Source organism: Sinohyriopsis cumingii, chromosome 17 (genome assembly GCF_028554795.1).
Source record: "Sinohyriopsis cumingii isolate HCF-2022 chromosome 17, ASM2855479v2, whole genome shotgun sequence".
Taxonomy (NCBI): Eukaryota; Metazoa; Mollusca; class Bivalvia; order Unionida; family Unionidae; genus Sinohyriopsis; species Sinohyriopsis cumingii.
The window spans coordinates 63280392-63293048 of NC_142977.1; the positions used below are offsets into that span (position 1 = coordinate 63280392).

At 35.3% G+C, this 12657-nt stretch overlaps 1 protein-coding gene across 1 annotated transcript in view; it reads right to left on the minus strand.

Annotated features, from left to right (window-relative positions):
* The window catches only part of LOC149779094 (uncharacterized), a 61901-nt gene that overhangs the window by 42575 nt on the left and 6669 nt on the right, over window positions 1-12657 (minus strand). The window contains exons 3-8 of the mRNA XM_089939651.1: window positions 12124-12256; window positions 10886-10993; window positions 10299-10487; window positions 8630-8778; window positions 4741-4984; window positions 1996-2092 (exon numbers count right to left, since the gene is read on the minus strand). Of these exons, the coding sequence (XP_089795777.1) occupies window positions 1996-2092; window positions 4741-4984; window positions 8630-8778; window positions 10299-10487; window positions 10886-10993; window positions 12124-12256 (920 nt within the window). The remainder of the gene's footprint in view (window positions 1-1995; window positions 2093-4740; window positions 4985-8629; window positions 8779-10298; window positions 10488-10885; window positions 10994-12123; window positions 12257-12657) is intronic.

The window sequence follows — 12657 nt, forward strand, 5'->3', positions numbered from 1 at the left end:
CGGTTTTTTTTTTTTTTTTTTTGTATGTACAATATTTCACCACTAGCCTTTAAATGTTTGATTTTACATCTACTTAAAGTGACCTGTGGGCCAATGAGGACTGGTGCTACTTTAACATTTAAATTAATTGTGAGCACGTGCCACTATTATCACATTCATAGGTACTTGCTTGTTTTAATACTGCTCCCATCGGAACTATCTTAAAGCCTAAATACACAAAGAATGTATTTTGCTGAATACACAAACATAATTCATGTTAAGATTAGATACTATTTGGTCTGGCACTGGCTCAATTATATATATATATATATATATATATATATATATATATATATATATATATATATATATATATATATATATATATATATGAATACATTTTATCTATGGTTCTAGTACAAATTTGATTTGAATTTTGCAATGAAATACATTATTCTGATTAACCAGGCTGGTGGACCTATTATCATAAAGTCTAATTATATTTAGGTTACTTCAGTCCATCTTGCGCAGGTCCATGAGCTTCCGAAACATTTATAAAGACTTTCTAAACATTTTATACACCATCTGCATAATTAAATACATGAACCTGCGAACTCAAATTTGTAACTTTATACTTTATTAAAGGTAGATGACACCCGCACATATTTCATCCCTGTAGGATGGTATGTAAGTATGTATGTATGTATGTATGTATGTATGTATGTATGTATGTATGTATGCATGCATGTATGGATGTATTTATGGATGGATGGATGGATGTATGCAGGGTTTAACGGCCGGTCAACACACTACTGGATATTGGTGTCAAATATAACGTGTTAAACTGACTACCCATCAACCGTTAGTTGAGAGATCTTATCACTGGTATAAATACAAAATATCAACACGAGATATTTTATTTCAGTGGTTAACTTGTTTACGCATCAACATTGCGAGGACTAATCGTGCGACCTGATTGCACTCCAACGTTGAGACGACTGCACAAATCAGGTGTGTATTATCTCATTTATAAAACAATTAGCATTAATCTTAGAAATTTAATAATGGCATACTTATTGCTATTAGGTATATATTCAACAAGTCCTTTCTAGTGGCAATTGGTACACATTTGAATCAGGTACTCCCAGTGCATGTCTTATAACATAGGGAAATACTGTTTTGCACACTTTCTTTACCTGTTATCATATCCTTCTAAAATTATGGCCCTACCAATATGACCAAAAATCCCACAAATTCCAATACTTAAATATTTCCACATGTTACTCGATATACGTTAGGAGGAATCATTAGGAGGATATCCTCCTAATGTTGGAGGTCCTCCGGTAAAGGTAGGTTTTTCTCTTAATGTAGGTAATATGTACACACACATGCATATATATATATATATATATATATATATATATATATATATATATATATATATATATATATATATATATATATATAAAATTTATAGGGTCCATTGTTTGCAGTTCGGGACATAACCTTTGCGTTCATAAATGTTAGAAATATATGCGACTGCTTGACAAGCGTATTTCACTGTGTTCAGTGAAGTTTAATTCCATCAGTAATACGTACATCAATATTTTGGCTATTTTGTTTTAGATAGATAGATAGATATTCCATGGAAAATGTTTAGAGAATAATAAGACATTTTACGAATAATTAGTGCCTATATTTATTAAAAAACGAAACAAGAAACAAATCAGTCTAAGTATCGTTTTATATTTGTGTACATTTTAGTAGTTGACCACATACATTAAAGAAAGTCAATTTCATTTCGCGTTTAAATGGATATGCTGTACTATATAATATATATCTCGGATAAACGCTATTGATGTTACTTTAAAGGTACAAATGAAAAGTGTTAATTACAAATACTAATTGTAAATTTAACAACAAGTGTTGCTCAATATTCACATGTTGCCATTTCCTCCACGACTTCTGGGAAACAAACTCTGTTTTTCTGTATATTATCTTTTATATTGTACTTACGTATGCACAACGGGACTGTCATAACTGTATAATTTGTCATCAGCGAGAGTCACTTCATGTCCACTGATATCGATGACACTTGTTTTCTGGGCTATTCCTGTAGTAGGTTTGTAAATAAACTGGACTATTAATAATTTGTATTTGGAGCAAATGCTTTAGAAATCTTGGGGCTCTCTGATATTCATAATTATTCATATTCCAATAAGTGAGAAAACGTTTTTATTCCAGTACATTTATATCTACAAATATGCACAAAACAGTCTGACAGGGTATTTAATGATATTAGCTTATATTATAATTAGTTGGCACTATCCAGGAATTAAGATAAAGTGAAGGGAGTCTATCAGAAATTATGTAATAATATCTAAACACGACCATTTCCGCCTCACAAAAGAGGTAGAGGTATATGAGAAGCAGTCTTGGCTTGGGGGATCTGGATCCACGGTTCTTCATACAAGTTCTTTAAAAATATTATGATGTCATATGTCTTCAAGGATTGACTGGATACCCTCAGGCTTGTTAGCAAATACTAAATAAGTCCTTATTAGTAACATACCGTTGCATTTAACCTTTATCACTTCCTTGAGTCCTAAGGGTAGCGAGTTAATATTGCAACACATATACAGATGGTTTTGAATGTGATGAAAAAATTGCTGTTTCGTGAATTTTCACCCGGTGGTGTTCGATATATGGTATTTTAGAGACGAACGGGCGGACAGACAGGATATCACAGTATCCCGACGCTTGACGCTAAACCATGGGAGTAATAATTGAAAACAAAGCAGACGGAGATAAGATCATAATGACTCAGAGTCTGGAGATAAAATCCCCAAGATATACCACAACCCTTCTCGTAAAAGGTAAACTCATTTGTCAGCACACAGTTGAATAGTACATTTACCAAGGATAAAAATGTATAAAGAACTAATATTACATAGAATTTTCCTTCTAGACACGATTAATGGAATATAATCGAAGACAACAAGACTCAGTGACTGTTTAATTAACAAAATCCATGATTAATTTATACACGTTAAAGGGGTTCAGTTAATTTATTTAGATACAAGTCGATTTTTCGACGATTATTTGAAGAAAGTTGGGTATATAGTTTGTTGTTGTTGTTGTCTTTAGTGTGTGCACACTATTAAAACAAACCTTGATTTAAAAGCACACAAAAAAGAAGTGTGTAAAGAATTAAAGTGGACGAAAATAAATTTGAATGAGATTGACTGGATCCTGTATGGATGTATTTATTTAGTGGTAACAAGGGCTGTGGGTCGACTATCAGCATTACAGTCGAACAATTCACGCATATTCGTCTTCTTTCAAGGATAAAATCTGGAGGATATAACAATGAGCAACAAGCAGTACTCGTACTTTAAATTATTGGATATTATTAAAGGAACATTTCTGTATCAACATGCCCTGGAGATTTACTTTTCAGAATAGAACACGAGTCAAGCAGCAGTACCATCGTTCTGACTAAAGAGCCGAGGGTGGTGGTTGCAAAATAGAATCTCAGGTGCAATGCTTCGGTTGAAAGGAAAGATCGATCTCCATGGGTTCTATTGGTACTAAAGTCCTTCAATAATATTCAAAGTCTTCAAAAATAAAAAGAGTGAATGTAGGCAGCAACTTCAAATTGCAACTGGATTTAATGCTTTCATGTAGAAAGATATATATGGTGATGACTAAACAAGCAACACAATCGAAACAAAGCAAAAGAACGAAAGCACCCCAACAAACAAAAATCATTCCTGAAGCGGCAGTGGCTATTGACTCTGCCTAAAACAATACTAAGTACCGAACATAAAGTGCATAAACCATGGCTGAATAATGTTTAGCAATTGTCTTATAAAAGATCAATAATAAAGAAATGCAGTCACAGCAAATGAAAGAAAGATTATAAGATTCGCAAAATGTAACGTTGAAACTCTACGTGCCAATATTATTGAAAAAGCATGCCATGGCTGGTCTTCATGTGTATTTAGCAACTGTCGTCAAAGGTTTAGAGATGGTATTAACCAAAACGTATCGTCTTCGCCGATCAACAGAAACATCTAGGTTATTCTATATGACTGTCTGGTAGTGATTCCTCAAACAATCGGGCTATTATTATAGCAGTAAAAACGTGAATGTCTTCTCCATTTGAAAATCTGATTTTCTCGGTGTTTACCCTTTCAGTTCATTTTGGTTCTGATTTCAGAATCGTGCCAAGAATCTAGCGTGCGTATGCTTCTTCGTGGTTTCTCTTTTCATGTGGACTACGTCTACACCTCCCTAAATCTTCATGCTATTTTATGTGCATCCACCTTGCAAAAACAATCTACCATGAATTTACAACCACTCCTTAAAGATTCGGGGTGAAGGGAATCGCTATAATGGGATAATCCGAGACGATGCAATTGGTTCAACACCATCGATTTCATAATTCATCTGCAACGCTGTTTGTTTCATTGAACTCGTTCTGATGAAATTACCTTCATAAGTTTCATTTAATATTTTCGTTTTTGAAATTGCCTTTAATGTCTCACTTCGTTTGTAGAAAGTAGAGCCTTATTCCACTTACTTGAACTTATTTTGGTGGGGTGTTGTTGGTGAAGAGGTAACGGCTGTAACGATAAGGGCGACGAAGGTAGAAATGGTGTTGAAGGTGGCGATTACCATTACTAAAATAGATTAATGATAACAGTTATTATGTTGATTTCTCTTTCCTGATATCACATTTTGATACTATTGACTTACCTAAGTAATGCATGTGGTTAGCTACCGCAGTGATATACACAGGACCATTCATTATTGCTGCTGTGCAGTCTATTGGGCATCCTCCATTGACATATACGCTCTCCTGCCGTGGCGGAATATTGAAACTTGTTTGACCTGTCACTAAAATCCCTGCATCATACTGACGGAGTCTTTCCGTGTAGTAGATTACAATTCCAGAGCTGTCAGTGTAGTTAGAGTGAAGCTCAGGATTGTTCCAGTGCAGCTGAAATTGTATAGGCTTGGCTCCATGTAATAGACATTTATCTTGCCGTACAAGCTTTAATGCTATTAATCTTCGTTCAAGTTAATCACTTTTCCCCCTTGTGCTTTGACAACTTTATAGATTAGGTCAAAACATCCTAATCCCCAACTGAAACCCAATGCCTTTTAATGCCAATTTATGTATCCACTTATTAGTCGGATCCAACTGAAAATTACACATATACAAAGCTGATGTTGCATAATGTGACGGCAGATCCGGGTTTACATAACATGTTGGGACTAATCAGAATAAAACACAAGATGGCAGATCTGCTATGTTGTTGGATACAGATCCAACTTATACACGAATAAATACGTTGTATTTGTTCATCCCTAACCCTTACATATTTGGTTCAAAACGTAAAATAAATTTAGAATTAACGGTATATGCATAACAAAAACTCTAACATGTAAAAAATGTCGAGTCTAAGCATGCAGAATCTTAAGATTCATTAGGGCATCTTCAGAACCGACAACCCAAGCTGTCTGTCCTGGCTTCGCGTGGAACCGTATTTGCCATTGTCAGATTGTAAAGGCAATTCGCAGCTACACTACTGAATAGCCTAACAGTGCTTCTTGCGCAAACCTCGACAAAAGACGAGTGCAGGTTGAGATACTTTTCCCAGGTCAGGTTGCCAGATATTCTTTACGACTATATGGTCTTAAGCTAAAAAACAGAAAAGAGTAATAACCAACACGTTTAGTAAAATTCAACAAAAATGAATGCTTTTGGCTGAAAACTAAAGTCAGAATTGACGCACGATGTATGATGAAAATGCATGCATGTAAAGAAAATCTAGACGTAGCATATCAATAACGCATCAGGGTATCGCCGTGGAGCGGTTTAAAAACAAATTTCGCATCTATACAAAGATAAAGCCATGTTTCTTTTCTTTCTTATACAAAATGTTAGGTTCATTAGTTTAGTGTTTTACGGAACATCAACTTAAATATGATATTTATTGCCGTGGGAACGTGACAAAATTCGTCCACGTTAGCAGACCAGTGCTAATCCGATCTTAGAGCTTGAACCAAGACCCTTTTGACCGTGAACCTATAGCTTTAGCAGATACAGGAGCTGAGCACTTGATGCGCAATCATCGCCATCAGACTAGTGAGGTTCAGATCATGACCATACCAGGTCAGGTTGGTCGCTATGGTGTCAGTCCGGCCATTTCATATGACTCCATTGGCCTAGGCACCATATATCATTTTATTTATTGAATTTAACACGGATCGGTCTGACTACTTTCGTAATGACGCCAAAACGTATGTATGTATGTATGTATGTATGTATGTATGTATGTATGTATGTCTGTCTATATGTATGTACTAGCTACTAACTGAATTAATTGGGTATTGCACTTCCGGATTTTGAATTAATTTATATTTTTTAAAAATGTGTAGTAGTTTGTGAACACCGCAGAACACAAGCTTACGATACTAGCCTACATTTCGATGATGAAGCTATTATTGGGCATCAACTAGCTTAGTTAGGGACCAAGACTAATTCAGAGTGCATTTGTTTATCTAGTCTGTTTGTCTTCTCCCAGGACACCCTTTTCTTAAATGCACTAAACATCTGTAACTTATTACGATAACATGAAATATAAGCAGTGAGCCACATCCCGCGTTAAATTTAGATCAATCCTTATGTCGCAAAACAAACATACTCAATATTAAAAATAAAATGACGGATATAAAAAACCCACATAGCTCTAATCACGCAACGTTCACTGACTATATATCTTAATAATGGTGGACAGTAATATGTGATACATAGAACACAACTGGTTTTCAGAGTAATTCGAATGTTTTAGTTGTGTTTCGAATATTCAACATTAATATCTAATTCTTTGTCAACATCTACTTTTATTCCTTCTTTGAATTGTTTCATGTACATTTTGAGGTTTTACTAATATTCCGGATTAAATCAGTCATCATTTCTTTCTTGGCACTGATACAAGGGAATAAGTTATTTACATTTTCATCGGAAAACATTATAGTACTGAACGGCATATTCTGTTATAGGTGATGAAATGGAGGGTTTTAAATTTTTGTTATCCATTGTGTTGGAAAACTATATTTCTTTGTCAGGGAATAAGGCATGTGTAATTTCGCTCTCTTGATTTGAAACGTTCATTTGCATAAGACATTTTCATTTTAACTTACACTGCTAAGAGTTCATGTTTCATTTCCCTTCCACCATATCTTTCCTTTCTATATCTATATTTGACTGATTTCGATTTTTTTTTCTCTAAGTAAACGGTATCTGACCTATGATGAAAATGAATTCCTCACCACGGATCTCATTTTAGCATTCGCTTTGCTTATCATGTTATCTATACTGTTAAATTTAGTGGTCGCTGATGTTACTACTTGTATTATTTTAGCACCTTCATGAAATTAACTTTTCCTTCTTGATTTTTTGTTTGTATTAATGCATACGAGTGTTGCGCTAACAACAGTAAAACTCATGTAAGATGTATGCTCGTACCTATTCCGGATAAATCCAATCCAGGTACGGAAATATCCACACAAAATGAAACTGATTTTTCTCAATAAGGTGCTCAAGATCAACGACCAGATCGTATATGATCGCTTTATTACTTTGCAGAGCAACATGTGTTTCAATTATTTTCGATTTATACATTATCATTGACGTAAAATTCCAGAAATGCTATGTATTAAGTAACAGTTTTATCAGGAAACCGTTCACTCGTTAGAATGTAGTTGGAACTATCACCTTGATAACATCTTCAATATTTGCTGTTAATAATGGCCGAACTTCAAAACGTCAAAAACATTTCAAAGCACTTTGTAGATAACGGTAAGAGTAGCATTTAACTTCGCGTTGAACTTTCCGTAAATACTATTTTGTTATTACGCTCGACATCTTGTTATATATTACTTGCATATTAAGTCCAATGTACGCAGAGTTAAAATTTTGCTTACAACACAGATTCGGATTGGCATTCAATGTAGGTGTTACAAGATTTATCATGTTCAGTCCCATAGACTACCACGTAGTCCATTGTAAACTACGCGAACATTGAACAGTTAACATTACAAACCCTTGAATGTTGAATTGTTCCAAAGCTCTGTTAAGGTACTTCTGGCATGAGATTGCATGATTCTATAATTATTTCTATTTTGTCCTTTTGGATTGGTTGATTTGTACATGTTTTGCAATTAACTTGATTTGGACGTTGAAATTAATATTTTACGTTTGAGTGAATGAATCTAAAACTGGAACTTCGCCACAATTAAATAATATATAGTGTTTTCTTAATGATATTGTCTGTGGGATTCCATCATTTTGTACCGTTGTGGAATCGTGTTCCTACTTTATTCGTTCAAGTTGTACTTGTTTAAATGCATAAGAACGTTGTCCAGGATGTCTTGCTCGTTCAAGTGTAAGTGTATCTTTTGTTTTTTGTGAAGATACCTTTTTATGCGCTATTCGAGGTTCTTTGTGTTGTGCTCAGTTCAATTATTAGATAATACAATTTTGATAAATATACTCATTGTAATCGCCAGATTATTACTGTGGACATTTCGTCTGAAAACATAAAAACAAAACATAATTCTACTAAACTATGCACACCTGAATCGCCGCTTTTCTGACGCCCTTGAGTCCAATTCTGAAACCAGTTTTTTCATCGTAACACAGTCCACTTAAGCCAACAGACCATGCTCCTAGGAGACCAGAACAGTTATAGCCGGCCGACATGCCACATGGGTACGGCTGGTTCACTGGAAATAAATACAAACCTTTGTGCATGAGACAACGTCGACTAACTGCTTTTTCAAGCGGATGGATGGACGAATGGATGTAGATTAAACATATATGTGTGCAGGTACGACGATAGATACATAAGGTGGTAGAAGTGTGTGTTTTAAGATGATTATCTTCTAACTGGGGGATAACCTTTCGGCAAGAAATTGCTGAACATATATTACTTGAGTTACTTTAGCACATGAAATATAGAAATTTATAAGTCGTTTGTTTTCAAATGAAATTACAAATGGAAATTTGCTGCTACATCAAATAGTGTATTAATTCAAAAGAAAAAATATGTGGCTAAAACGGGATAACTTTGTAGGTGTTTGAATAATTATATATATATTATTCCACTCTTACTCCAACATAATGTATTTAGTTCATCCTCGAAATGTTAAGTAGCTCGTAATGTGTTTTGTTTTGTGTGGCTGCAGGTACCATTGGATAGAGATTGATAGAACCGTACATATTTGAGGGCACATGATCGGTCACGTGATAATGTAGTGTGCATCATATCTTGTTTTTATATAAGTAATAAAACGGTCTTAATATTTATTCTTTTTTCTTAATCCGTACGAAGTGTTTAAGATGAATCATTGAAATAGTATATGGCCAGATATCGGAGTCTTCGCAATTATACGGCGAAAGACCCTTGAGAACATGGCGCCAGTTTGAACGTTATGAGCGAATTATTTTTCTCAGGATGATTTTAATGCATGTTGATCGCTTTAACTGAAGAAACAACGCTACAAAATAATCAAAGCCGAAATAAAAGGAACCAATTTTCGCCCTTCTTATACTGTTGGCATTAATATGTCTATATACGCAGCGTCCAATACCATTCGGGATGCCATTTGAAATCAAACTTATCGATAAGAACTTTGTATTTATTTTCAACAGTATGACTAATATTCAAGTAGGGTAAAGGTCTTAAGTGCAACCTTTGCGGAAAGCCATTGTTTTAAAAACGACGTAAATTATTCATAAGAACGAAATTTATTCATTCATTTTGAGGAAAGATTTACAAGCACATATGGGTTTTCATCTAGAAGACCTGAGATAATTCTCTTTACAAATCAATATACATAAAGACTCGAAGCATTCAGAATGGTGTGAACTGGATATAAAGCAGGAGAGTAGTGTGGCGCTCTGAACAAATATAACCATTCCGATAAAACAATAATTTAGAAAAAAAACAACGTATTGTTCACACGAAAAAACGGACATGACAGAAACAAGGACTACAATCTCCCGTCAATCCCCGATCCTACTTCAGAATAAGAATACAAATAAGCCTCTCTCCATTCTGGTATTGCAGTTTGGTTGTAACAACGACATCACACTATTAGTTCAAGGTCGTTGTATCGTCGCCAAAACACGATTCTGATCTATTTGGGATGCTTATTGGTTTTCCTTTTAATTGATTGTTAAATGACCTTTTGCTTTATCAACGTATAATGGTAGCTGTCCCTATGACGTAGTTTATATTTACCTTCGTGAGTGACATCTCTACATCCAATCAGTAACATGTGGTGCATTATGTTTGCATTGTCAATAAATGGTTCAAATGCTATGAGGTGGTAATCCTTGTCATTTGGGAGGTCAAAGGTCATACACATATACGTCGTGGCATTGGCGGGAACCTTGGTAACAGGGAGACGATATGTAGCCTTCATTGTATCTAAAAATAATTGAAAAATGAACGAAAATAGATAACAATGTGAAAATACACATTTGAAAAATACATTAAATACTAACAGACACAGAACAAGAATCTCTTTAGTTTGAAGGCACGTTATCATCTTTATTAACAGTTTCTACTATCGATGTGTCTTATTATTTATTTTGTCAGTGACTCACAATTAGGACGTGGTTTATAAACTATTTTGATGAACTGAAACATAAGAAAAACATTCAAGAAACTGACGGTGTGCTTTCGTTTGAAAATGATGCCTTAAATCAACATCTAGTCAGAGCATACGGCAACTGACGACATTATGGGCGATTCAATATCTCCGCATTTATTATATGTGTGTATTTGTATGGGCGTGGAGAGAGAGAACTGTTTTAGAACATTACCTGTTTTATTAGCAGCGTCACATTTGAAATCTGTATAGTTGCAGTTCACCCACTCATGCTGGTCAGTCTTATTTGTGCAAGTGGGACTATCGAGCGGCTGGCAAACACCTAGATAAAGAAAGAGACTCATCAACATAAATAAATAAACAAATAAATATGTGAATTTTCGATCAGCACATCATCAAGATCCGAAACTTTCTCCGTCATATTATCTTCCTTGTGCCATATCGTACACTTTGGCTATTCTACGTTAATAGTTGCAGATCGTAACCACGATTACAAACAAGGTACCGCATTTTCTATAGATCTGTGACTTTTATACCTCACACACCCACTACATCTTTTCATGCGGACCCGAGTGGCCGAGTGGTCTAAAGCGCTCACCGTTCCGGATCACTGCCATCTCACCTCTGTCTGAGTGGGTTCGAGTCCAAGGCTCGGCTAGCGTGGGTACGTGTGGGAAGCCTGCCAGTAGCTTCTCGTGGGTCGGTGGTTCTTCCCTGGGTTTTCCAGGGTTCTTCCTCCACCAGTTATACTGGCCGCCATGTATAGCCTATCTTGTGCTGAAAAATGGCGTTAAACCCTAGAACAACAACAACAACATCTTTTCATAGTGACAACATTCGATATCAGGATCGATAGACATTTTGTTTTCATTTTCTCATCCTCGTGAACGCAACAATGATCATTTTTTTCTGATATGAAGTAGAAATATTCTAGGTTGCCTAGACAATCACTGACATTTACAATGAAAATTTTGGGCATACTAATAGATGGAACCTTGTTTGAGATTAATGTCATTTTAAATATAATAATTAAATCTTTCGTTTTTGGTTTGTGTTGCACAGGTATCCAGTAGTATTTTATATCTTGTGTTACACATTTTCATATGAACAATACTTTATGAATGTCATTAACCATGATATATACTGACCTATCGACATTCGTAATTGATACTTCCTTACGGTGATCCCAGTGAACTCCTGAGTCTTACCAATTAGAGGAGTCAGCTAATTGTCAATACGAAATGACATGTCTGGATGTTGTTTTCCCGAGTCTCCGCTGATTGGAATTGGAGTAATGAGCAGGTTGTAATATATTCATATTCAAATTCAACTTGCTATATATTTTATATTTGGTCTAATATGGAGGAAAAGTTTCATTAATTGTTTGGAGAAAACATTTCAATAAGAAAAGTGAAAATGTTAATAATCGTACGAACCATAGTCCATATTTACCTGGGTGGGAAAGACCAGTGGTTCGGTTAGGAACAGCCCCCATTGTCCACACACAACCGGGGTCACCTAGCTCTTGACCGTTACTTAAACCATCCCCATCAGAATCTTCCTGGCATAGGGCACGTGTCCATGTCTAGAACAAAATCATTGCTAATCGTATAGAACTCCTAGTCCAGATAAACTCTTATTACAATTTAACAAATTCAGTATCGTGATAATGATATAGGTAGGAGTATGTTAGAAAAAGTACTCAGTCGTTATTCTCTACTCTCTCTTGGTAAAGCATCAGATTCGTAATCAAAGAGTCGAGAGTTCTTTACTCGTCCAGCCGAGACTGAGTATGCTGCCTGGATGCGTCGCTGGAAAAGGCATTTAGCTTCCATCTCCTTGATATGATATAGCCAGACAGAATGCGAAAAGTTCCGTGAAAAAACAATCAGCCAACCCACCAAACACAATAAATGCATTTTATTCGAGACCACTGACATCAACCTCTCGAGATGATTATACCTTGATTGAAGGAATCTAAAAAAT